We start from the raw sequence: 26,745 nt of genomic DNA on the forward strand, positions 1-26,745 counted from the left end.
GATTGGTAAGGTATTTATGTCTACCTAAGTATGAAAACTTTAGATAGAATTTATACTTTCGTAACATGTTACAATATATAGTCACTAATAGCGTGGGCGGATCGTGTAAGTGGTCTTACGTGGGCTCTGAATCGGAATGTTCGTTAGGAAAGGGAGTTTTTTTGAGGTTTTTAGAAAGAACGGTTTTGATTCTCCTCCGACGGGCTTTACCAACGACGAGGATTCGACTTTCTCCTTCAAGGCTTATGCGGGCAATGGTGATGGCAAGAACAACTCTGGCGTTGGAGTTTGATTTGTTTGTTAGATGGTAGTTTGTGTTCTTTGTTAGTTTGATATCCTTTTCGTTTTTTGTTTCTGTATTAGTCATGTGTATGTCGTGTTTGTTTTTGGACCTAGGTTGGGCTCGGACTTAGTTAGCTGTTTCACGGTGTGGCCGTTAGGTTTAGTTACTTGTTCTCGAGCCCGTCCTTATTTTGAATCTTATATCTTGTTTTTCTTTTTCTCTTACGGATAAAAAGATTGGTTATATAGTTTTCGGTTTTTTGTCAAAAAAATAAAAATAAAAAATTGTAGTCACTAATATTCATCAAAAGCTTGATACATATTCAAAACGTCCACCCAAAAGATCGAGTAGTGTTTAAGTCCATTATATAGAATTAGTGGTAGATATACTATTACAAAAACATGTGTGTTACATATAAGTGGTAGATATACTATTACAAAAGATGTGTGTTACTTAATAACTAGTCTTGAATGGCTTGTAAGTTTTCAAATCAAGAACTACACCCGCAACCGATCCAACAGCCGCAGCAACCGAAACCAAGAGGCATCCAAAACTAAGTATTTGAAACCCGACCCATTGACTTGTCCATTTTTTGATTTTCTTTTGAGACATATACATTTCAATAGGGAAGTAAACAGTCAATGGCCAGAACCCTATAGCTCCAAGTAATCCAACAACGTCGTTGAAGAAAGGCAACAACATAGCTAAGACCGTTGTAATGATTACGAAAGTAGTCCTCCAAACAACGCGAAATAAGTTAACTTGAAAAACGCCGTAAAAGGGAATTGGGAAGTCGTATTCTGCTGTCACGAAATTACTCTTGGACCATCTTTTTGCACTCCATTTTTCAACAAATGCAAATAATGGTTGGCAATAAACCTATATATTTAGTTAGTCAATTTTAATAACAATAGAAGTTGTTAAGATTAGTTGACTTGACTTATTATAACAAGAAAACAAGCAAACAAGCAAACAACAAAATAATGCTACTTTTGGAAAACATGAGCAGTGTTACAAGAAAACAAACAATCAATGTTTTTTTTAAATGCACATATATACTTGGTACCTGATAAGCTCCAACAAGATGTACAACGATGGCCATATTGGCCACGTCAAGTAACCAATAAGGTTCATAAAACCCGAATCCAGTTAGAAGATTCCCTGGGGCCTCATCTCCGAATGCAGCATAACCCATACACCCACAAAGCATATAGAATGTTGTCGTGACAAAAATGCTCAAACAAGTAGCCTTTTTCATCGTCTTGTACTCAGCCGGAGGTGTTTTAACCGTATCCTACAAAATTTAATGACATAGTACGGATCTATAACATTATTTCGATCATAAATTACTATTATTATTTTTTTTTGGTTCACAGAGAAAAAACGTCTCTAGCGATAATCACATTGGATCCCCACTAGCGAGTAAAACCTCTGAGTGATGAGTTCCCCGAGCAACGAGACCCGTAACCGGGTGATTTTCACGAACATTATAGATGAGATGAAAATATGAACATTTAGTAGACACACTTTGTGATAAATGTTTTTATTTTGGCGGGAAAACGCTCGAAGAAGTAATATATAACAATTATCGTGTTTTTCGAGCGTAAGTTGAGGTTTTAGCTATTGGGGTTTAGATATTAGGGTTTAGATATTAGGGTTTATAGGGTTTAGATATTAGGGTTTAGAAATTTAGGGTTTAGGGTTAGGGTTTAGGGTTTAGATTTAGGATTTAACACGAACGGTTTAGAGTTTAGGGTTTAGGGCTTAGGGTTTAGGGTTTGGTGTTTTGGGTTTATGGAATAAACCCAAAACACCAAACCCTAAACCCTAAATCGGGCTAAATTTTACTTCACAAAACACGAAAAAAAATCGTTTATATTCTTCACGAACACTATTATCTTGAATGTTATTTTTGTCGATCGTTTTCCCGCCTAAATAATAACATTCATCACGAAGTGTCTCTTCTAAATGTTCATATTTTCGTGTGATCTTGATGCCGGAAAAAAAAATTCCAAAAAAAAAGAAATTTTTTTTTTTGCTTCCCCCGCTTCCCCCGATTGGTTACTTCCCCATTTATCCTGCCCCTATATATATATATATATATATATATATATATATATATATATATATATATATATATATATATAACCAATCGGGGGGAAGCGGGGGAAGCAAAAAAAAATTTTCTTCGTTTTTTTTGAAATTTTTTTTCCGGCATCAAGATCACACGAAAATATGAACATTTAGAAGAGACACTTCGTGATGAATGTTATTATTTAGGCGGAAAAACGATCGACAAAAATAACATTCAAGATAATAGTGTTCGTGAAGAACATGAACGATTTTTTTTCATGTTTTGTGAAGTAAAATTTAGCCCGATTTAGAGTTTAGGGTTTAGGGTTTGGTGTTTTGGGTTTATTCATAAACCCAAAACACCAAACCCTAAACCCTAAACTCTAAACCCTAAACTCTAAACCGTTCGTGTTAAAAACTCAATCTAAATCCTAAATCTAAACATTAAATCTAAACCCTAAACCCTAAATTTCTAAACCCTAATATCTAAACCCTATAAACCCTAATATCTAAACCCTAATATCTAAACCCCAATAGCTAAAACCTCAAAATACGCTCGAAAAACACGATAATTGTTATATATTACTTCTTCGAGCGTTTTTCCGCCAAAATAAAAACATTTATCACAAAGTGTCTCTACTAAATGTTCATATTTTCATCTCATCTATAATGTTCGTGAACAAAGTTTTTTCAAAAAACGAAAAAAAAAAAAAGTTTTTGCTTCCCCCGTTTTCCCCCGAATGGTTACTTCCCTCTTGATCCTAACACTATATATATATATATATATATATATATATATATATATATATATATATATATATATATATATATATATATATATATATATATATATATATATATATAGTTTTAAGCACCTGAATTTCAATGAGAATGACAGAATAAGAGTAGGCAAATGCAATAGCTCCTAATGCTTGAAAACTCCTCCATAACTTTTGTGTGGCAGTAACTGTTCCACCATGAGTTACTGCTCCTATACTTATACCAGTTAAACTTCCTTTGATTTCCTTATTTTCTACCAACACCAATAAATCCATATTAATTATTAATTATTACTATTAATTAAATATTAAATTAAAATTAAAATTAAATTAGTATTAGTATTAGTATTAGTATTAGTATTCAACATAAATATCTTTAGAGCATAAATAGTTAAGTGGACTTGATCTGTGCATTATTATTAGGAAATCAATCATGAACTTGTGACAAATATGTTACTTTTCTTAATAAACTTTTTATCAAGATATAAAGCCACTTTATATCATATGATTCATAGCTAGCTTGTGTACACATGTGTAGTTAAGGGGACAATATGAAGTGAATAAAAGAAACGAAAGAAAACGACGTTATCAAAACTTCACTTTGATTCGTGTCATATCATTGCATTTCGTTTTATCTGATTACGTGGTGTTAGTTGTATGTATGTAGACATGTAGTACACGAAAAGTTATAAACCATGATCAAATAATTGTACTTTTATGTAGTTCTACGGAACTACGGTTACACATATGTACCTGTTGTTTCTACAATTCCAAGTGCAAGACCAACAAAAGAGTAAGTGAACGACATAACAGCCGCAACAATCGAGAGCCACCACACCTGGTCGAAATCAGGGATTTGAGAAAAAAGTATTTCGATGATCCCGAAAGTTATCATGTACCCATTGCTTGACATATGGCATGGATCCTTCCCCTTACTTTTGTGAAAACAATTTGATCTTTTTAGAGCCCTGAAAATTACATAATACCATCCAATAGTCATACATACTACACAAATACTGAATTATTATAAAAGACCTGACATTCAAACTTCATTAGAAGCGTATTTTGAGGTGCCCAGGTAAAGGATTGGTTACGATCACAGGATAACCTGGTTAGACCGCATACATCTGGCCTAAAGAGAAAAACCCTCCTCCATTTTAAATATGACTTACATCATGCTAACCGAAGCTGCAATTGTGTAACCAATTGCGACACCGAATAAATTGGCATATTGTATCATTCCGCATATTTTCACCTTACGTCCCCCTACAAATGAAACACACCAATAAAAGAAACATGATTAAAATCATGTTAGTGTAACATTGAAGGGCGTATGTAGGTACCTAGATGAGCCTTGACAGTATCCATGTAGGTATAGTTTCTAGGTCCGGTGACAGGGTCACCGGACCTATAACATTGTGATAACAAATTTGAAGTGTAGAGAATAACAAAAGCGAACAGGATCATGATAATCGGTCCAGCAACCCAACCGAGTTGCCCAATAGCCCATGCCAGTGATAGGACTCCTGAACCTATCACCGCAGTGACTATATGTGATGATGCCGTCCATAAGGTACCTGTTTAATATTCCAAAATTTAAAATCTAGGATTGATATGCCTAATGAACTTTCACTAACCATATATTATATTATGTACCAGTACGCTTCAAACGGCCATCATCGTCGAAGCTCTTTGAATAGCTAGTTTCGATGCTCATTGCTTGAGTTTCGGTATCAACGTTAGTTCGAGCTTCGACTTGTGAATAGTTCATAATGTCTTGCCTTTCTTCAACCTAACAAAATTAACAAATACATAAGAACATAACATGAATTTTTTTTACAAAGAGATAGAAAACATATATAATTCATGTTGTTTTAAGTGAGTCACAATACAAAATAATTTACTAGTCATGTATCATGTTTTTAATAATAATAATAATAATAATAATAATAATAATAATAATAATAATAATAATAATAATAATAATAATAATAATAATGATGATGATGATGATGATGATGAACTTACTACAACTCCATGATGGATTCTAGAGGGCATAGTTCTACTTCTAGGCAACATGGTGAAGATGTCGAGTAATTAATAATTTGGAATTAATTGAAAAAGGAGGGAAATATTAATGGAAGATTATGAGGAAATTGGGTGATATTTTATAGGAGAATGGAATGGAATGGAATGTAATTGAAACATATATTGATGGATATGTTTAATGATTGAAGGGATTATAAACAGGGACTGGAACCTAGCAAGTTGGCAGGTGTAGTGGTAGATAGTGTTTAGATTTTTTATACATGCTAATGTTACTTTTTTAATTAAATAAATATGAGATCGATGATCAGTCTCATTGAGAAAAATACCTTTTTAGAAGGTCTCAATTTGTTAATAGAAAGTGCCATCAATAAAGGTTTGTACAAAGGCGAAGCATTGATTGTGTCTCATCCACAATACGTGATGATACCATTCTTTTTGAGAAATGGAACAGGGGAAACGCTCTTAATCTCATGAAAATATTACTATGTTTTCAAAAGATTTCGGGTCTGAAAGTCAATCTCACCAAAAGTTGTTTATATGGGAGAGGGTGTCGAATGAGGCACTCGAAGAGCTAGCTTTGACGATTGGTTATAAGGCGGGTAATTTACCTATAGCTTATCTTGGGCTTCCGAATGGCCAAAAAATGAACAAGGTTAAGGATCGGGAACTGTTCATTGAAAAAATTCGCGGAAGGTTATCGGATTGAAAATCAAAAGCGATGTCATTTGGTTGACGAATCACTCTCATATAATCGGTACTTAGTAGTCTTTCGTTGTATGCTTTCTCCCTATTCCGTACTCCATCAGAAGTCATGAACTTGCTTGAAGGTATGCGTCGTAATTTTTTTGGGGGTTGGTCGAGGGATAACAAAAGAATGTCGTGAGTTAATTAGGAATCAATCCTTTCGGATTATGGGAAGAGAGGTTTTAACATCGGGTCCCTTAAAGAAAAAAATTTAGCCCTCTTGGGCAAGTGGTGGTGGCGTTTCAGTATGGAAAATAATGTTTTCTGGGTTATTATCATCAGGAGCATTTATGGGCGGGACGAGGGGTTGGGAACTAAGCGTGTTATTTGCAGATCGAGTAGGCCACTGATATGGCAGAATGTTCAGCGAATCCATGCCGTTTTCCAGCAATGATAGTTGAACTTTTCGCGCAATGATAATCGTATTCAGCGAAAGCTCTGATACCTTGTTGCATAATAGAAACCCCGTGAAGCTATATGTTTATTCATCTACTATTTATAGTTATTACAATAACCCTAACAAAACCCTAAACTCACAAATGGATCGGGCCTAATACTAAACCATTATCTAACATGTTGGATAATGAATTCTCCGTAATGATAACTTTAATATAACTCGGTATTTATAGATTACAAGGTAACTCTAATCCTCTACTTAACCCTAATGGACCAAGCCCACATATTGGACTTGGGCCAAACTAATATGTCTAACACTCCCCCGCAGTCCAAGCGGCGAAATCGCGAAAGGTCGGACTGGAAGAAAACGCTAAATACAAAATAATCAAATAAAAGTAACTTTTTTTCTCTTGTTTGATGCGCTAAATAGACATATATTCGCGGATGTGGTTGCATATTGCTTGACTGCGTATTCCTTTTCCGTAGTGTTTTTTTTCTTTTCTTTTTACGCCGTGGCTTGCTTTGCCTAAAGATTGAGCAGGACTTGGGCATAGAACTTTTGTCGACGATAATAGTCATCTTCAACGCCGCAAAAGAGAGTTTTATTTTTTTATATTCCTCTATTTTTGGGGTTTGGAACCTAGTCAAGTTAGGCGGCTCATCTCCACGCCGATTGTTTTATTAATTCATTTATTTTAGAGAAGCAAGAAGAAGAACGAAACCATAAATAATAAAAGTGGCAGTAGTAGTATTATTATTAATTTTTAATTGTTGGTGACTTGCTGTTTGAGTGTTTGTACACAAATCGAAGAGAGAAAAACAAAATATTGTTTTTGGCATCTTGCTAATAAGAATACTCCGTAAGAAATAAGAAGAAAAAGAAACGGGAAATTTTATTCATTGGTTTGAGGAATAAATGGAAAGAGATGTGATTAGAGGATGTGCCTACCGACATTGGCTAATAGATAAGCTAACGAAAGAAAATAAAAATTGAACGACTGTGTGTGCTATCAAACTAGACTTTTATGTGAAAAAAATAAAAAAATCAATTATGCCTTTGGATCATTGGAGTTTAGCCTACCGACAGAGAGGATATAAGAGATGATTCAATCAGAATCATATTGCTCTAATACCATGTTAAAGAGTAGAACCCGTGAAGATTATTGTGTTATTGATCAATTATTTATAACGATTACATAAAACCCTAATAGCCTAATAAACTCTAATAGACCCTAAGCCCACATATGGACTCAGGCCTTATTATCGTCTAACACCTTCGTCAAGACAATTAGCAATGACACAGACGCGTTGTTTTGGAAAAATGTTTGGCTCGGTTCAATACCCTTGTGTGAGTAGTTGGGAAGACTATTCAGATTAGAATCAAACAAAGATCTATTGGTCTTGAACAAGCTGTGAAAAGACGAGACATCATGGTCCACCAACTGGAAATGATATCGTGATCCAGCAGGCCGAACACTCGATGAACTAGAACAATTGCAGGCGGGTTTGACTTCTTTCTCCTAAGAAAATAATGAAATGGACTCTTGGAAATGGACGTCGCATTACAGCGGTATCTACACATCGCATATTTTCATCGGTATCCTGAATGAAAAATTACTCCAACAGTCGTTTCTGCTGATTGAAAACATGCGGAACAATCTGCCACCAGAAAAAAATAGGAGTTTTTGTATGGTGTACAAGATTAAAAAGATTACTGGTTCGTGTGGAGATGATAGAACATATGATCCCCAAAAGTAAGTGATCTTTAGGCTAGGATTTTCGGTGGTGCAATATGGGAAATAATCAATACTCGTGTTTGGAAAACATGTTTCAAGGAAAAAAGGCACTTTCGACTCCTAACACACATTCGAAAATCTGGCAAACCATAGAATGGGTTACCGGATACATGATATGGAGGAATCAGAATTTGAAAACTCTTGAAAATAAGTGAAGCGGTAATGCGATTCTTGCTAATATGTGGTAAACTCACCCATTCGATCCAAAACATAAATGAATCCCATGATGCAAAAATAGGCATATTACAATTAAACCACACTCTCATTTTAAGCCATAATTCTTGAGCAAAACTGCATTCGAAAAATAGGTGATCTCGAGACTCAACTCCATTATTACAAACCTGGCATACAATGGAGTTTATATCTATACCTTTCGCAGAAATGTTCCAACGCACAGGGAGCGAGTCAAGCGTTAGCCTCCATAAAAAAATGTTAAATTTCCTTGGTATGAACTTGAACCAACTCGTAACTATCGACGTTGAAGGAAGAATAGCTTGGTCCAACCGAATTCTAGCATCTTTAACAGTAAAAATACCACTTGAGTTTAAAGTGAACTCCCAGCGATCGTTACTACTGGACAGAACCAGACCATCAACATCAAGCAGAAGAGAGTTAAGCATTTCAATATTACGACTTCCTATATTTTCCCGAGACCAAACCCATTTCCATTCTCCATTGCACCATTTGTCCGCAATCGTATCCTCCTTATTCGCGTCTAAGTGAAATAGCCGGTTGTAACGTGAAAACAAAGGAGTGTCACCGCACCATGGGTTTAACCAAAACCGAATTGTGTTACCTGAGCCAACCTTTAAATGGAAAGTGTTAATAGGGAGTAAACCATTCGAAACAGTAGTTGAACAATTATTAACTATATGAGCCCAAGTTGATGATGTTAAACTATAAAGCGCAAGTGTTATATTCTGATGCCTATAACGTACATAAACATCATCCTTATATATACTCATACCCTAAACAATTGCTAAAGGGCTAAGCCCAACACATAAATACATGGGCTAATAAATATGGGCTAACATCCCCCGCAGTTCGAGCGGGAGTACTCCGGACGCTCAAACTGGATCTGAACTCGTCAAAAAGTGCAAACGGAAGACCCTTGGTGAAGATGTCAGCAAACTGATATCTGGAGGAAGCATGTAAGACCCGCACCTGTCCCTGAGCAACTAGATCGCGAACAAAGTGAATATCAATCTCAATGTGCTTGGTTCGCTGATGTTGAACCGGATTAGTAGAGAGATAAACAGAGCTGACATTATCACAGTAAACCAAGGTAGCTGAAGTAAGTGGACAATGAAGCTCGCGCAAAAGATTACGGATCCAGCAGGTCTCAGCAACGGCATTGGCAACTCCGCGATATTCCGCCTCTGCACTGGAACGAGAGGGCGTGAGTTGCTGTTTAGAAGACCATGACAGAAGGTTGTTGCCGAGAAAAACACAATAGCCTGAGGTAGATCGTCTGGTGGTGGGACAGCCTGCCCAGTCAGCGTCAGAATAAGCAACCAGTGTGGTAGGAGAAGAAACATATAGCTGTAGGCCAAGGTCAGTGGTACCCTGAATGTAACGAATGATCCGCTTGAGAGCGTGCATATGTTGCTCTCGAGGGTCATGCAAGAAGAGATAGATCCGCTGAACAGCATAAGAGATGTCTGGCCGAGTAAATGTAAGATACTGGAGTGCTCCTGCAAGGCTGCGGTAGAGAGTCGGGTCCTTAACAGGGGGACCATGACTAGTAAGTTTGGCACCCGATTCGACCGGGGTCCGGCATGGATGACATGAGGGCATACCAGCCCGCTCAATGATCTCGGAGGCATACTGTTTCTGGGAGAGGAACATCCCAGACGCAGTACGAGTAGCATGAATGCCGAGGAGGTAGTTCAGCGGGCCCAAATCAGTCATAGCAAATTCCTTGTGTAAGGAAGCAATAATTCGTTGGAGAAAACCTGTAGAAGAAGCAGTCAACACAATATCATCAACATATAAGAGCAGGTAAGCTGTATCCGAACCCTGACGATAAATAAACAGAGAAGTGTCACATCGACTATGGTGGAAACCAATCCGCTGAGCATAACCTGCAAATCGCTGAAACCATGCACGGGGGGCCTGTTTAAGTCCATATAAAGATTTCTGCAAGAGGCAGACGTGATCCGGGTATCGAGGATCCCGAAACCCTGGTGGCTGGTGCATATAGACAGTCTCCGAAAGCTGCCCATGGAGAAAGGCATTCTTGACATCTAGCTGATGAACTGGCCAGTGTCGAGATACCGCCAAACTGAGTACAGTGCGTATAGATGCCGGTTTGACAACCGGGCTGAAGGTCTCATCACAATCAATACCAACATGTTGGCTCCGACCGTTAGCGACGAGTCGATCCTTATACCTGCTCAAATTACCTTCTGCATTATACTTGTGCTTAAATAGCCACATGGAGCGAACTATGTTCGTGTTCAATGGGCGAGGCACAAGTGTCCAAATACTATTGTTAATTAAAGCGTTATATTCATCAGTCATAGCTTGTTTCCAATTAGAGTCGCGAAGGGCCTCAGAGTAAGTACGAGGAATAGGAGAAATGACAGTGGTGTGAAGGTTGAGGCGTTGCACAGGTTTGGTGGTTCCAAGGCGAGTACGGGTGATCATAGAGTGAGTGGAGGTGGTGGAAGATGTAGCCTCAGTAGGAGGAGGCTGTGTCACCGGGGTAGGATTTTGAGGAGGTACTGTAACCTCAACAAGAGAAGGTTGTGTATCTGGGGTGGGAATGTGTGTAGGTGCAGTGACGGTAGCCTCAGTGGGAGGAGGCTGTGTCTCAGGGGACGGGGTAGAGGGAGTGGAGGAGAGGTGAAATGACCTGGAAAACAGATTTGGTGGAGGATCCAGAAAGTCATAGGATGGTGGCTGAGTGGGTGTCATGGAGCCGAATGGGAAAGAGGTCTCGTCAAAAGTGACGTGTCGGGATAAGATGATTTTGTTAGTAGCAAGGTCAAGACATCGGTAACCCCGGTGGTTAGAGGGGTATCCAAGGAAGATGCACGGAGTGGAACGTGGTGAAAGTTTGTGAGGAGTAGTTAGGTGAGGGTAGCAGAGGCATCCGAAGACACGGTGTGCGGCGTAGTTGGGTTTTTGGTGGTATAGGCGTGAGTGTGGAATGTCATTGTTAATAGCAGAAGAATGAAGAATATTTAGAAGATAGGCTGTCATGTTAAGGGCTTCAACCCAGTAAGTAGGAGGAAGATGAGCTTGAAAGAGTAGTGTGCGAATTAGGTTATTGATGGTGCGTAGCATGCGTTCGGACTTCCCGTTTTGCTGGGAAGTGTGAGGACATGAGAAGCGAAATTGTATGCCGTTAGATTGGAGAAGTTGATGGAAAGCGGTGTTATCGAATTCGCCACCATTGTCGCATTGAAAAGATTTGATTTCTTTGTTAAATTGAGTACGTACAAAGGCACGAAAGTGTATGAATGTTTTAAGTGCGTCAGATTTATTGCGTAATGGAAAAACCCATACATAATGCGAAAAATGATCAAGAAATATAATGTAATATTTTAAACCACTAAGACTAGAAATAGGAGATGTCCATAAGTCCGAATGGATAATATCAAAAGTAGCATTAACATTAGATCTAAAGACAGAAAAAGGGAGTCGCACGTGTTTTCCAAGCTGACAGGCATGACAAAGAACGGGGGACGACGATTTATTACAAACAATATCTTTATTAGAAATGAGTCTTTGAAAAACATCATGTCCGGGATGTCCGAGACGTTGATGCCATGTAACCGGACTAGTGAGAAGAGCCTGCTGAGAAGAGTGAGAGGTGGGTGATGTAAGTGGGTATAGATCCCCGGTGCTATCACATCGGAGAAGCAGACGACGCGTCAGATAATCATTCACAGAAAAACCAAAAGGATCAAATTCAACAGAAACTAGATTATCACGGGTAAATTGTCGAACATATATGAGGTTTTTAACGATGTTAGGGGTTACAAGAACATTATTTAAATGTAACGGTCGGTGGACATTGGGTAACAAGCTATGGCCGGTGTTAGTGACGGGAATGGTGTTCCCGTTACCAACGGCTACTGATGAATATTTGCAATTATTAAAAACAGTACTAAGATTATTAATACATGAGGTAAGATGTGAAGATGCACCTGTGTCCATGTGCCATCCATCCTGAAGAGTCTTGTGAGTCTGTGTTTGTGGATCGACCGAAAAGGACCCAAAAGAAGCGGGTTGGGCTGTGTAAAAGCATTGAGCCTGAGCCTGCTGTTGGGCACCAGTAAACAATTGGGCTTGATTAAACAATTGAGCCTGAGGTTGAATTGATAAACCATGGCTTGCCAAGATATCCTGTTGGGCTTGAATGATTTTTATCAAGTCGGCTTGCGAGTTGCCACTTAACATGTTTTGTGCATAAGGCATGATTATCAAATTTAAAGAATGAAACGGCGGTCAGAAAGATTCTCAAAGTCAATGAGAATTTTGTAGCAAGAAATGAAACGTGGTAGATGTATATGTATATTTTGTTTTTTTTCCTTTTTTTTCTTTTGATGTAAATCAAATAATGGGACGGTGCTTGGATTTTATAGAATAAAGAGTATGCAAATTGATAGGATATGATGGCTGTAGAAAATTGACCGAAGAAGAAGAAAATAATAATAATATGTGAAGAAGTTAATTGCTATCATGAAACGGTGGACTTTTTTTTTTTTTTTTTGATTACCTGTCGAACATAAGCAAACGGACAGTGGAACTTTTGATTCTTTCTGGGACGACGACGGCTTTGTGGAAAAGAAATAGATAGGGTATTTTTAGGTTAACCCTCTGATACCATGTTAAACTATAAAGCGCAAGTGTTATATTCTGATGCCTATAACGTACATAAACATCATCCTTATATAGACTCATACCCTAAACAATTGCTAAAGGGCTAAGTCCAACACATAAATACATGGGCTAATAAATATGGGCTAACAGATGATCCATTAACATAGGTTTTTTCAAAAATATTGCCATGGATAGATTTGATAATTGATGTGGAACTAACTAACAAGACTCGAAAGATAACTTGGAGGCAAAGTTAAAGTTAATTATTAGAGTTAATCTTTTGTTAAAGTTCTATTAATTTAGGCAACATATTACGGAGTATTAAAGTTTATCTATTAGTTGAATTATTTAGAGATAGTTTAGGATTATTAAGAGTCTATGTTGGTCTAGAGTCTAGGTCGGTGATCAATGCTTATCATTACTCCGTATTATCTATATATACTCCCCATATACACGTACCGATGGAGCACTTTGAATTAATAAAATTGTTTTGAGTTTTAATAACTCCTTTTTCATATTTACGTATTGTTTGCGTGAATATTATATCAATTAAGCACGTTGTTGTTTTAATTGTTTGTTGCGAAGAGCGTTTGTCTTTCAACGGATCCTTTGATCCTCATCAATTGGTATTCAGAGCATTCGATCCACCCTATCATCATTCCGATTAGTTGGGTCTCTCCCACGTTTGGATCTTGATAGTTTATCTCATATCTTAATTCCGATTAGTTGGGTCTCTCCCACGTTTGGATTTTGATATCCTATCTAAAAAAAGGTACTGTTCATCGCTACTGTTCACCGTCAGAAACGCGTCAGAAGGTACCGTTCATCGTCAGAAGTTACTGTTCATCCGTAGCAATTACTGTTCATCGCAAAAAAAAAAAAACAATTTTTTTTCTTTTCTTGTTTCAATGGCCGGCGGTAAGGGTAATCAAAGTCGCGATCTCGCTATCGCTCTCAAAGAACTCAAGAACACGCTAGATATAGTTAACAAATCCAACGAGCGTGCAAAACAACGATGGCTTGAAGAAGAAACCCGAAGATCTACTTATGATGTACGACCTTGGAACGAATCACATCAATACTACCAATATGGATTATCTCAATACCACCAAAGCCCCATTTACTATGAACCACAATCCTACCATCAACTCTACTATCCACCACTGCCCTACTATGATCCATACTATCAGCCACAACTCTACCAGCAGAGTCAACCTGTTAAGGAGAATCTCGATACAGATGAATTTTTTGATTCGATGAAAAGTTTAATAGCAAAGTTGAAAAAATCAGAATCAGATCATATAGAGAAGCGTGATAAAATAGCTGAGGAGAGTCAGGTTGAAGAAGAAAATGTGTCCTTGAATCCTGAAAAAGAAATTGTTTTAGAAGGGATGCAGAATGATATAGCTGTTGTTAGTGTTGAAGAAAGTAAAGAATCTGCAACACAAGATTCTGACTTGTTAGGTTCTGGTTTAAAAGAGGAGAATTTACCACTATCTAAAGTAGTCGCGGCTTCTGAAGGTATTCTTGATAAAGGTGAGGTTGTAGCAGTTTCAAAAGATGATGGAGACAAGAAAATATCATATTTTTATTTGAATAACTCCATGGATGCAAGCAAGAGGATTAATAAAGGCGATTTGTTCGTGTTTAAACCGGGCATTGAGAACTCGAGGTCGAGTTCTTTTCAAGAAGGGGAGAAGGGTCAAAGGGTTTTAGAGGATAAAATTGGTGTGTTTGCATTTGGCCTGGGCATATTATTTTATTTGAGTTGCAATGTTCACCGAGTTGTCATTGATTGGTTTATCTTTGATCCAGGGATATTGTCTTGTTTGAGTTGGAACTCGAGGGCGAGTTCTTTTGAGGTGGGGAAGACTGATGTGGAACTAACTAACAAGACTCGAAAGATAACTTGGAGGCAAAGTTAAAGTTAATTATTAGAGTTAATCTTTTGTTAAAGTTCTATTAATTTAGGCAACATATTACGGAGTATTAAAGTTTATCTATTAGTTGAATTATTTAGAGATAGTTTAGGATTATTAAGAGTCTATGTTGGTCTGGAGTCTAGGTCGGTGATCAATGCTTATCATCACTCCGTATTATCTATATATACTCCCCATATACACGTACCGATGGAGCACTTTGAATTAATAAAATTGTTTTGAGTTTTAATAACTCCTTTTTCATATTTACGTATTGTTTGCGTGAATATTATATCAATTAAGCACGTTGTTGTTTTAATTGTTTGTTGCGAAGAGCGTTTGTCTTTCAACGGATCCTTTGATCCTCATCAATAATAGTGACCCATAAATCATTCGGATTAGATAAATACTGCCACCGCCACTTGTGGAGTAAAGCAATGTTGAAAGCTTTAAGACTCCCCACATTTAAACCACCACGATCGAATGGAGTTAGAACTTTGTCCCATTTTACCCATGAAATTTTCTTAGAGGAACTATTACCACCCCAAAAAACCTCGCCCGAATCGATTCAAGCACTATTAAAACCTTTTCCGGGCATTTAAAAAGAGACATGAAACAGATCCCAATGTTTCCCATGACAGATTTTACTAGAGTTAATCTACCACCGGAAGAAATTAATGAAGCCTTCCACGATGATAACTTATTCCTGAATTTATCAACCAAAGAGTCCCAGTTAGAATGCTTCATATTTGAACCAATGGGGATGCCAAGATACTTTGTCGGGAACGAACCAACTCTAGTAGACGTAGCGGCTGCGTATGAACAAACCTCGGCTGAATCAACACCTATCCCAAATATATGGGATTTGGCTACGTTAATACGTAACCCCGACACCAAGTAAAAAATCTCCTAAATAACAAGAACAAGTTGTAATTCACGAGTATTCCATTCTGAAAAAAATAATAACATCATCCGCGTATAAAAATTGTGATAAACGAATATTATCTGTACCAACCTTAATGCCACGGATATAATTACTTTCGACAGCACGATTAAGAGCTAAATGAAGACCCTCCATCACTATAATGAAAAGAAAAGGACTTAACGGATCTCCCTGTCATAAACCTCTTTTAATATCGAATTCTCTAGTAGGACTCCCATTAACTAACACTAAAGTTTTGGCGGATTTAAGACACCCCATAATCCATTCACACCACTTTTGACCGAACCCCATAGAAGAAAGCATGAATATTAGATAATCCCAATTCACCGAGTCGTAGGCTTTTTCAAAGTCCACCTTAAACATGAGCATCTTCCTATTAGATTTTTTATACCATGAAATAATTTCACTTAACATCATCGGACCGTCTAGAATCTGGCGACCAGAGATAAAGGCTGACTGAGCGGGACTGATCAATTTGTCAATAACATGTAAAATCCGGTTCGTAAGAATGTTCGTTACAATCTTATAGAAACAACCCACTAGAGAAATAGGTCGAAAATCCGTAATTAAGACAGGATTTCTCACCTTCGGGATCAATGAAAAAACGCAGATTTAGCCCCAATAGGCATGATATTATTCACAAAAAACAGCTTTATGTCCCTACACATATCATATTGAAGTAAGTCCCAAAAATATTTAATAAAACGTAAAGAAATACCGTCCGGGCCTGGAGCTTTGGAACTACCGCAATCCCAAACTGCACGTTTGATTTCCATGTCGTCTACCTCTCTTTCAAGGAAACTAGCTTCATCAGTGTCTAATTTATAGTGAGGCTCGATGTAGGAAAAACTTGCACCGGTCTTATGCTCATCAAACTTTGCTTTGTAAAAATCAAAAAAACTTATCTTTAATTGCCACCGGATCAACAATCCAAGACCCGTCAATCATCAATTCTTGAATGTGTTGAATACCACGTTTATGTTTAAGAGAGTAATGAAAACTTTTGAATTTTCATCTCCCTCGACATCCCATTTAATTCTAGATTTTTGAATCGAGTCAATTGCCTCCAATTTAGATATGTCATCACGTTCATTAAACAAACGATTACGTAATTGAACAAGGTCAGCATCGGCATTACCAGCATCTATGACAAAGTCAATGTCATTGATTTTCTTTTCAAGACTCTTTAATTGCGTAGCTTCATTGGACCTGGACAAAGAAATCCAACTCTTTAAATGAGACGTTAGCAATCTGAGTTTCCCAACTATATCTACCATGTGATCAGTATTAATACTACACCAAGCGTTTTTAAGAACATCATCGAAACCAGGACGAGCAAACCATGATTCGAAGATCTTAAAATATGTTGGGCCAAAATCAACCTTGTCTTGAAAAAGTAAAATAGGTGAGTGATCCGAATAACCACGCGCCAACACGGAACCCTTCAAATCATCAACAACAAGATCGCCAGATGAGTCAAAAACCAACTCGTCGCACAATAACAACTCGTCTGAATACTCCTTCTGTGAGGGTTGCTATTGGGAATTAATTGGGAACTGGAAAGCTTCATCTAGGATCAAACGACTCAGGCATATGGCTAGATGTAAATCGAATTTTGGTGATAAAGGTAGGCGAAGATGTAAAAATTGTGGCAGTAAACCGGATCAGGGCAAGGGGACCTCTAAATCGAAATCGGAAGGAAAGGTGAATGGCGAGAATTTTTCTGTCAACGATGTGGAGATTAGGGAATTCGGGGAGCAAATCGGATTGAGGTGGTCAAACCTCAATCCACAGTAAGTTAATTCCTGTTTTATTTCGTCTGTTGCATTTTTTAATGAAGATTTTATCACTGAATGTGTGTGGCTTTCGTGTTGATGGTAAATATGGGTGGGTAATAGGTCTATGTTGTAGCAATAGACCAGACATAGCTGTGTTCCAGGAAACCAAGTGTAAATACCTTGAGGATGGCTGGGTTCAAGGCATATGGGGCAACAACTACTTCGGGTTTGTTCAAAAGGAGTCAATCGGGTATTCGGGGGGTATGCTCATCATTTGGGATAATACAAGGTTCAAAGTTAACAATGCGGTTGGTAATACCTATTTTATTGCTATTAGAGGGGTTTGGATTGGGTTAGGAGTTGAGTCAGTTATTATCAACATCTATGGACCTCACAACGACAAAGCTAAGAAGGTACTGTGGGAATCGTTAGACAACCTGTTGACAAACATTGATGTCCCTTGTGTGCTATGTGGTGATTTTAATGAAGTTCGAACGCACTCGGACCGTTTGAACTGTGTTTTTAATCGTGCTAGTGCTTATCGGTTTAATGATTTTATTGTCAGAAACTACTTGATCGAAATCCCGATTAATGGTAGAAGATTCACACGCATTAGTGACGATGGGGTAAAATTCAGTAAGTTAGATCGTTTAATTGTGAATGGGAAATTTTTGAGTTTATGGGACGACCTCTCGGTCACGGCTCTAGATAGAAGAGAATCGGATCACTGCCCTCTTGTCCTTAGAGATAAGCTAATCGATTATGGTCCGAAACCATTTAAAGTTTTCGATGAATGGTGGACTAAAGAAGGTGTGGATCTTATAATTAGAGATGCATGGTCGAAGGAGGTTCGGGGGTCAAAGAAAGATTGTAAATTCGGAGATAAGCTAAAAAATGTAAAATTTGAGTTAAGAGCATGGAGTAGAGGTGAATACTGTGATATTGATAATGAGATTGAAAGACTAAAAGGTGAGGTTGATAAGTGGGAGAAGATTGCCGAAAATGGAGGACTAAATGATGTTGACAGACTATGTTGGTTAGAGACTCGGAGGAAATGGTTGGAAAAGGAAAAATCCAAATCAAATATGTTGAAACAAAAGGCCCGAATTAGGTGGACTCTCGAGGGTGACGAAAACACCAAATTCTTCCACGCCTCAATCCGAAGAAAATACAATAAGTGCAATATCAGAGGTTTAAACATCAATGGCACATGGTGTGAAGACCCGGGGGTGGTGAAAGCATTTGTAATGAACCACTTTCGTGAAGTTTTTAGTAACAAAACCATTACCAGGCCTAACTTACTAGGCTGTTGTGATGGGCGTAATGCTTCGGGCTTAAGCTGCATCTCCCCTGCCGAAGCACAGGAGCTGGAAAATCAGTTCTCAGAAGGGGAAATTTGGGCTGCAATTTCTGACTGTGGGAGCTCGAAAGCCCCCGGGCCGGACGGGTTCAACTTTGGCTTTTATAAAAAATTCTGGAACATAATAAAGGAGGATCTTGTTGATGCAATACAATCTTTCTGGGATACCGGGGATATTTCCAAGGGGTGCAACGCATCCTTTATCACCTTAGTACCGAAAAAAGCTGATCCAGTTTGTCTTAATGAGTACCGGCCGATTAGCTTAATTGGAAGCTTCTACAAAATTGTCGCGAAACTTCTTTCAAATTGCTTAAAATGGTTATTCTAAATCTTGTAGGTTTTGAGCAAAGTGCTTTCATCAAAGGTAGGAACATCATGGACGGAGCCCTAATATCTAATGAGACTCTTGATTTCTTAAAACAAAAGCGTCTTAAGAGTCTTGTATTCAAAGTGGACTTTGAGAAAGCATTTGATTGTTTGAATTGGGAGTTTCTAATTGAGATTATGAAGATCATGGGGTTTGGGGATAAATGGAGGACGTGGATCCTTAGTTGCCTCAAAACTGCATCTATATCGGTTCTTGTGAATGGGTCGCCAACAGACGAGTTCAAGCCCGAACGAGGGGTGAGGCAAAGAGACCCGCTATTACCCTTTCTCTTTATCCTAGATGTCGAAGGACTAAAAGTTTTGACAAATATGGCCGTTAGGAATAATCTGTTTGTTGGTGTAAACGTCGGGAGGGATAATATGTAGTGACCCGAACTTTTCCATGTTTATATATATTAAATGAAATTGTTATTTACATGATTAAGTGTTTCCAACATGTTAAGCAATCAAACTTGTTAAGACTTGATTAATTGAAATAGGTTTCATATAGACAATCGACCACCCAAGTTGACCGGTGATTCACGAACGTTAAAACTTGTAAAAACTATACGATGACATATATATGGTTATATATATAGTTAACATAATTTTATTATAAGTATGTATCTCATTAGGTATTTTAACAATGAGTTATGAGTTATATACATAAAAATGAGACTATTAATTTAAGAAACTCGAAAACGATATATATAACGATTATCGTTATAACAACGTCTTACTAGGTACATATGAATCATATTAAGATATTGATACACTTGGTTAATTATGTTAAATGATAAGTAAATATATTATTAAGTGTATTAACAATGAAATACATATGTAAAAATAAGACTACTAGCTTAATGATTTCGAAACGAGACATATATGTAACGATTATCGTTGTAACGACATTTAACTGTATATATATCATACTAAGATATATTATATATCATAATATCATGATAATATAACAATTTAACATCTCATTTGTTATAATAAACAATGAGTTAACAACATTCAACAAGATCGTTAACCTAAAGGTTTCAAAACAACATTTACATGTAACGACTAACGATGACTTAACGACTCAGTTAAAATGTATATACATGTAGTGTTTTAATATGTATTCATACACTTTTGAAAGACTTCAAGACACTTATCAAAATACTTCTACTTAACAAAAATGCTTACAATTACATCCTCGTTCAGTTTCATCAACAATTCTACTCGTATGCACCCGTATTCGTACTCGTACAATACACAGCTTTTAGATGTATGTACTATTGGTATATACACTCCAATGATCAGCTCTTAGCAGCCCATGTGAGTCACCTAACACATGTGGGAACCATCATTTGGCAACTAGCATGAAATATCTCATTAAATTACAAAAATATGAGTAATCATTCATAACTTATTTACATGAAAACAAAATTACATATCCTTTATATCTAATCCATACACCAACGACCAAAAACACCTACAAACACTTTCATTCTTCAATTTTCTTCATCTAATTGATCTCTCTCAAGTTCTATCTTCAAGTTCTAAGTGTTCTTCATAAATTCCAAAAGTTCTAGTTTCATAAAATCAAGAATACTTCCAAGATTGCCAGTTTACTTCCAAGTTTTCTAAATCCATTCTAAATAATCATCCAAGATCAAGAAACCTTTGTTACTTACAGTAGGTTATCTTTATAATACAAGGTAATAATCATATTCAAACTTTAATTCAATTTCTATAACTATAACAATCTTATTTCGAGTGGAAATCTTACTTGAAATTGTTTTCGTGTCATGATTCTGCTTCAAGAACTTTCAAGCCATCTAAGGATCCTTTGAAGCTAGATCTTTTTTTCTCATTTCCAGTAGGTTTATCCAAGGAAATTGAGGTAGTAATGATGTTCATAACATCATTCGATTCATACATATAAAGCTATCTTATTCGAAGGTTTAAACTTGTAATCACTAGAACATAGTTTAGTTAATTCTAAACCTGTTCGCAAATAAAAGTTAATCCTTCTAACTTGACTTTTAAAATCAACTAAACACATGTTCTATATCTATATGATATGCTAACTTAATGATTTAAAACCTGGAAACACGAAAAACACCGTAAAACCGGATTTACGCCGTCGTAGTAACACCGCGGGCTGTTTTGGATTAGTTAATTAAAAACTATGATAAACTTTGATTTAAAAGTTGTTATTCAGGAAAATGATTTTTATTATGAACATGAAACTATATCCAAAAATTATGGTTAAACTCAAAGTGGAAGTATGTTTTCTAAAATGGTCATCTAGACGTCGTTCTTTCGACTGAAATGACTACCTTTACAAAAACAACTTGTAACTTATTTTTTCGACTATAAACCTATATTTTTTCTATTTAGATTCATAAAATAGAGTTCAATATGAAACCATAGCAATTTGATTCACTCAAAACGGATTTAAAATGAAGAAGTTATGGGTAAAACAAGATTGGATAATTTTTCTCATTTTAGCTACGTGAAAATTGGTAACAAATCTATTCCAACCATAACTTAATCAACTTGTATTGTATATTATGTAATCTTGAGATACCATAGACACGTATACAATGTTTCGACCTATCATGTCGACACGTCTATATATATTTCGGAACAACCATAGACACTCTATATGTGAATGTTGGAGTTAGCTATACAGGGTTGAGGTTGATTCCAAAATATATATAGTTTGAGTTGTGATCAATACTGAGATACGTATACACTGGGTCGTGGATTGATTCAAGATAATATTTATCGATTTATTTCTGTACATCTAACCGTGGACAACTAGTTGTAGGTTACTAACGAGGACAGCTGACTTAATAAACTTAAAACATCAAAATATATTAAAAGTGTTGTAAATATATTTTGAACATACTTTGATATATATGTATATATTGTTATAGGTTAGTGAATCAACCAGTGGCCAAGTCTTACTTCCCGACGAAGTAAAAATCTGTGAAAGTGAGTTATAGTCCCACTTTTAAAATCTAATATTTTTGGGATGAGAATACATGCAGGTTTTATAAATGATTTACAAAATAGACACAAGTACGTGAAACTACATTCTATGGTTGAATTATTGAAATCGAATATGCCCCTTTTTATTAAGTCTGGTAATCTAAGAATTAGGGAACAGACACCCTAATTGACGCGAATCCTAAAGATAGATCTATTGGGCCTAACAAACCCCATCCAAAGTACCGGATGCTTTAGTACTTCGAAATTTATATCATATCCGAAGGGTGTCCCGGAATGATGGGGATATTCTTATATATGCATCTTGTTAATGTCGGTTACCAGGTGTTCACCATATGAATGATTTTTATCTCTATGTATGGGATGTGTATTGAAATATGAAATCTTGTGGTCTATTGTTACGATTTGATATATATAGGTTAAACCTATAACTCACCCACATTTTTGTTGACGTTTAAAGCATGTTTATTCTCAGGTGAATACTAAGAGCTTCCGCTGTTGCATACTAAAATAAGGACAAGATTTGGAGTCCATGTTTGTATGATATTGTGTAAAAACTGCATTCAAGAAACTGATTTCGATGTAACATATTTGTATTGTAAACCATTATGTAATGGTCGTGTGTAAACAGGATATTTTAGATTATCATTATTTGATAATCTACGTAAAGCTTTTTAAACCTTTATTTATGAAATAAAGGTTATGGTTTGTTTTAAAAATGAATGCAGTCTTTGAAAAATGTCTCATATAGAGGTCAAAACCTCGCAACGAAATCAATTAATATGGAATGTTTTTAATCAATAAGAACGGGACATTTCATAATATCCCTATTTCGCACCTCCAATACACGGACGATACGATTTTCTTCGGACATTGGTGCGAAGGCAACCTCAGGAACCTTATGATGATTCTAAAATGCTTCGAGCTCACATCGGGCCTTAAAGTAAACTACCAAAAGAGCACTTTATACGGTGTTGGTGTTGATGTTGGCAAGAATGTGATTGAAAACATGGCTAGACACTTTGGTTGCAACACGGGCTCCTTCCCTTTTACTTATCTTGGTATCCCGGTTGGTGGCAAGATGAATACGATGGATAGTTAGTCACCGATTGTAAATAAGTTTGAGAAGCGGCTATCGGATTGGAAAGCACGTTCGATGTCATATGGTGGACGCTTGACCCTTGTGAAATCGGTGTTGAATAGTTTACCGTTGTACTTCTTCTCACTTTTCCATGTTCCGACTTGTGTGATCAAAAAACTTGAGAGTGTAAGGCGTTCCTTTTTTTGGGGTGGGTCGGGAAATAAGTCCAACATCGCTTGGATTAAGTGGGAAGATGTAATGCGTAATTATGGGTCGGGCGGGTTAAACTTGGGTTCACTCAAAAATAAAAACTTGGCCTTAATCGGTAAGTGGTGGTGGAGGTATAAATCCGAAACCAACTCCTTATGGGTTAAGGTCATTTCTAGTATTTATGGACCTTCGGGGGGACTTGATGTTCATGTTCCTTTTTCTCTAAAGTCATACAAAACTGTGTGGGCAAATGTCATTGCAACAGGTAACATGATTGAGTCACTTGGAGTACAATTTAAAAACTCTTTTGTTCGTGTTATTAGCGATGGAGCATCTACTTCATTTTGGAACGACGTGTGGCTCGGGAAGACAACACTACGGGACAGATTCCAAAGACTTGTGAGGCTGGAAAAAAACACAAGTGTATCAGTAAAAGACAAACTTGTTTGGGATGGAGAAAAGGTCACGGCAAAATGGGACTGGTCAAGGGATCCGTATGGGCGAGCTACAAGAGAACTTTCTGATCTTGGCATTTTGTTAAACTCAGTTTGCTTGAACCCGGATAAGCTTGACACTTGGGGATGGGACGGCAGCAGCAACAAATTGTTCACAACGAAGGGCCTGACACAATTGATAAACGAGAAGACGATAGGTATGGATGCAAATGCGAAGGGAACAATGAAAAACAATTTAGTACCAAAAAAGTGGAAGTGTTCATTTGGAGAGCCATGAAAAAACGTCTACCGGTGCGTACGGAACTAGATAAAAGAGGGATCGATCTCCACTCGGTCCGTTGTCCTTTATGCGACAATGATCTCGAGTCAGAAGGTCACTCCCTCCTCTCGTGTTCAAAAGTGGTTGAGGTTTGGAATAAAGTATATGGATGGTGGAGTTTAGGTGGGGTAATGAATTTGAGTCTTGAAGATCTTCTACAAGGGGATGTGAGACAACAATATTCGGATTCGAGCAAGCTCATATGGCAAGCGGTGATTTGGGTATCTACCTATCTTTTGTGGCGAAATAGAAATCATGCGGTTTTCAAAAATAAATGTTGGAGCGCTCCGGTTGCATTAAGCGAAATCCAAATCAAAAGCTACGAGTGGATTGCGAAAAGGAACAAAGGAAGGGTAATTGATTGGCACAATTGGTTTCATAGCCCGTCATGTTTTCTTGTTTAAATTTGTTGTGGTATTAAGATGCTTGCTTAGCATCTCTTTGTACATGTAAATATTTGTTGCGACTGTACTAGCCTGTATGGTTACAAATAGTCCATGCAGGTCCTATGTGCACCTTTGTAGCTTTGAGAATTGGGAATATAATTTATTGCTTTAAAAAAAAAAAATCATCAACAACATTGAAAATATTATTAGAAATAAAAAACCTATCAAGTTTACTGAGTGTGTTATCAACTTTATTGCGATAAGTGAACCGAATACCTCCGAGGGGGATCTCGTATAACTCATTTGCATCAATGAAATCATTAAACGAACGAGTTTCTTGCGGGCAAAACTCTGAGCCGCATCGATCATCTCTACACCTTACCGCATTCCAATCACCCATGAGAATATAATCTCCTGGGTGTTCAGTCATAAAATTCGTTAACTTTTGCCACAATAACTCTTTATCCGCTAATGATTGGGGAGCGTATACGTTAACCATAAAAACCTCCAAGTTTTCTTTTATCCACATCCCCTTAACAATCACATAATATAAATCACACCACATACAAATCTTAGAGAAAGAATTAGGATCCCATAACGAGATAATACCACCCGAGAACCCTCTAGCTAAAGACAAAGCATAATCAAAATTGGGATTGCCCCTAAATGATTTCAAACGAAACATATGAAGACGAGACATCTTAGATTCCTGAATCCCCAAGAATTGAACCTTTAATGAAATACACATTTCCCTTATCCAAGAACGCTTGGCGATCATTTCGGACCCGTAACTATTGATGGACAAGATCTTCATTTAAAACTATTAACTTCGTTTACACGATTCAGAAGCTTATGACAACCATTTAAATTATAACCTAATAGTTCTCCAATACCAAAGATATCTTCACTCTGCTCAATGGAATTCGACCCAAAACGAAACTCTGGGTCACTGTTAAACTGTTGGAAAATTAGTTAAAAAACAAGTGTGTTTTTCACCAACTTTGGACACTAATTAATATATGATAAATTTATATATATTAATAATCATTTAGTGGGTTTTGTAGTCCTTGACAGGGGCTTTACAATGACTTAAAGTGTGTCCAAAACGAATTAAAGGTGAATGAGATATCGAGTCTCAAAGTTGATAGGTTTGTGCAAAATTAACTTGAAGAATAAAAGTGTTTTTGTCCCACATCGGTTGTGGAAGCAAACCTAAGGCTATAGTCTTCACTATAAATAAAGGTCTTAGGCTTGTAGAAATATACACCAAAAACTAGAGAGCACAAACACAATTAGTTTTTCTCTCTCAGCTGCAACAAGGTCTCCCCGTTCCGGTTACCTTTCAGGCAAGTGTTCAAGTCCGGCAGTACGCTGCTTCGAGCCAGTGTACCCTGGGAATAGACGTCGAATCTGTTTAAGGGAATTGTGTCAAACACAAGCCCGGTTCAACCCTTCAATTCGGTTAGATCGTCAAATCGGGTAGATCGTGTTAGAATACAACTACAAAGTCAATAAAAGTCAAATTACCATTTTAGGTAATTTGACTTTAGGATCAGAAGATGTTATCTTCATCATTTCCATATTTAGAAGACCACAAGACAGCATATGGTTCCAAGTTTCAACGGATATAAGTCAACCACAACAGTCAACCCCCACAGCATCTTTCCCTTTAGAGTAAAGTGGTTCCAAAAGTAACAATGGAGCCTAACTTCATTAGGAAATAGCTGTTAGAGATTTTTGTGTATAAAAACACTTAGCTTTGTAACAGATTAAAAACAATTAAGCTTGTATCAAATACTTAAAAGTTATCAATACAAACGATCATTTTCTTATTAATTTTACATGGTATCAGAGCTAACGGTGTCGATCTTGGATCAAGACAACCGTTTTTTTTAGCTTCAATCATTTTCCCAAAAAAAAAAAAAAAAAAAAAAAAAAGAAAAAGCTTCCATGTCAAAAATTGACGGTA

The 26,745-nt window shown here is 37.0% G+C and overlaps 4 protein-coding genes across 4 annotated transcripts; 1 reads left to right on the forward strand and 3 right to left on the reverse strand.

Moving 5' to 3' along the window:
- Positions 1-602: 602 nt before the first annotated feature.
- Positions 603-5,378, reverse strand: LOC139850490 (amino acid permease 4-like). The gene is made up of 8 exons (XM_071840060.1): positions 5,164-5,378; positions 4,792-4,927; positions 4,479-4,712; positions 4,308-4,401; positions 3,889-4,103; positions 3,232-3,389; positions 1,350-1,577; positions 603-1,162 (listed from the first exon to the last, which is right to left on the reverse strand). Exons 1-8 carry the CDS (start codon positions 5,212-5,214, stop codon positions 737-739), a joined length of 1,542 nt encoding a protein of 513 aa, XP_071696161.1. The 5' UTR covers positions 5,215-5,378; the 3' UTR covers positions 603-736.
- Positions 5,379-15,379: 10,001 nt separating this feature from the next.
- On the reverse strand, positions 15,380-15,950 carry LOC139849546 (uncharacterized). The gene is made up of 2 exons (XM_071839189.1): positions 15,888-15,950; positions 15,380-15,781 (listed from the first exon to the last, which is right to left on the reverse strand). Exons 1-2 carry the CDS (start codon positions 15,948-15,950, stop codon positions 15,380-15,382), a joined length of 465 nt encoding a protein of 154 aa, XP_071695290.1.
- A 39-nt stretch (positions 15,951-15,989) lies between these two features.
- Positions 15,990-17,092, reverse strand: LOC139849547 (uncharacterized). Its single transcript, XM_071839190.1, has 3 exons — positions 16,787-17,092; positions 16,534-16,690; positions 15,990-16,354 (listed from the first exon to the last, which is right to left on the reverse strand). Exons 1-3 carry the CDS (start codon positions 17,090-17,092, stop codon positions 15,990-15,992), a joined length of 828 nt encoding a protein of 275 aa, XP_071695291.1.
- Positions 17,093-24,344: 7,252 nt separating this feature from the next.
- On the forward strand, positions 24,345-24,794 carry LOC139849548 (uncharacterized). The gene has a single exon (XM_071839191.1). It carries the CDS (start codon positions 24,345-24,347, stop codon positions 24,792-24,794), a length of 450 nt encoding a protein of 149 aa, XP_071695292.1.
- The last annotated feature ends 1,951 nt before the right edge of the window (positions 24,795-26,745 follow it).

This window comes from Rutidosis leptorrhynchoides, chromosome 5, assembly GCF_046630445.1.
Source record: "Rutidosis leptorrhynchoides isolate AG116_Rl617_1_P2 chromosome 5, CSIRO_AGI_Rlap_v1, whole genome shotgun sequence".
NCBI classification, from domain to species: Eukaryota; Viridiplantae; Streptophyta; class Magnoliopsida; order Asterales; family Asteraceae; genus Rutidosis; species Rutidosis leptorrhynchoides.

Excerpts from the sequence above, each read along its gene's own strand:
- LOC139850490 (XM_071840060.1), bottom strand. The coding sequence starts at position 5,214 with ATGTTGCCTAGAAGTAGAACTATGCCCTCTAGAATCCATCATGGAGTT. Across the intron at positions 4,402-4,478 it reads TACTGTCAAGGCTCATCTAG|GGGGACGTAAGGTGAAAATA; the intron begins GTACCTACATAC and ends TTTCATTTGTAG. Across the intron at positions 3,390-3,888 it reads TGGAATTGTAGAAACAACAG|AAAATAAGGAAATCAAAGGA; the intron begins GTACATATGTGT and ends TGGTGTTGGTAG.
- LOC139849546 (XM_071839189.1), bottom strand. The coding sequence starts at position 15,950 with ATGGAGGGTCTTCATTTAGCTCTTAATCGTGCTGTCGAAAGTAATTAT. Across the intron at positions 15,782-15,887 it reads ATTATATCCGTGGCATTAAG|GAGATTTTTTACTTGGTGTC; the intron begins GTTGGTACAGAT and ends CTTGTTATTTAG.
- LOC139849547 (XM_071839190.1), bottom strand. The coding sequence starts at position 17,092 with ATGGTAGATATAGTTGGGAAACTCAGATTGCTAACGTCTCATTTAAAG. Across the intron at positions 16,691-16,786 it reads CTCTCTTAAACATAAACGTG|TTTGATGAGCATAAGACCGG; the intron begins GTATTCAACACA and ends TACAAAGCAAAG. Across the intron at positions 16,355-16,533 it reads CAAAGCTCCAGGCCCGGACG|TGGGTTGTTTCTATAAGATT; the intron begins GTATTTCTTTAC and ends CTATTTCTCTAG.
- LOC139849548 (XM_071839191.1), top strand. The coding sequence starts at position 24,345 with ATGAAAAAACGTCTACCGGTGCGTACGGAACTAGATAAAAGAGGGATC.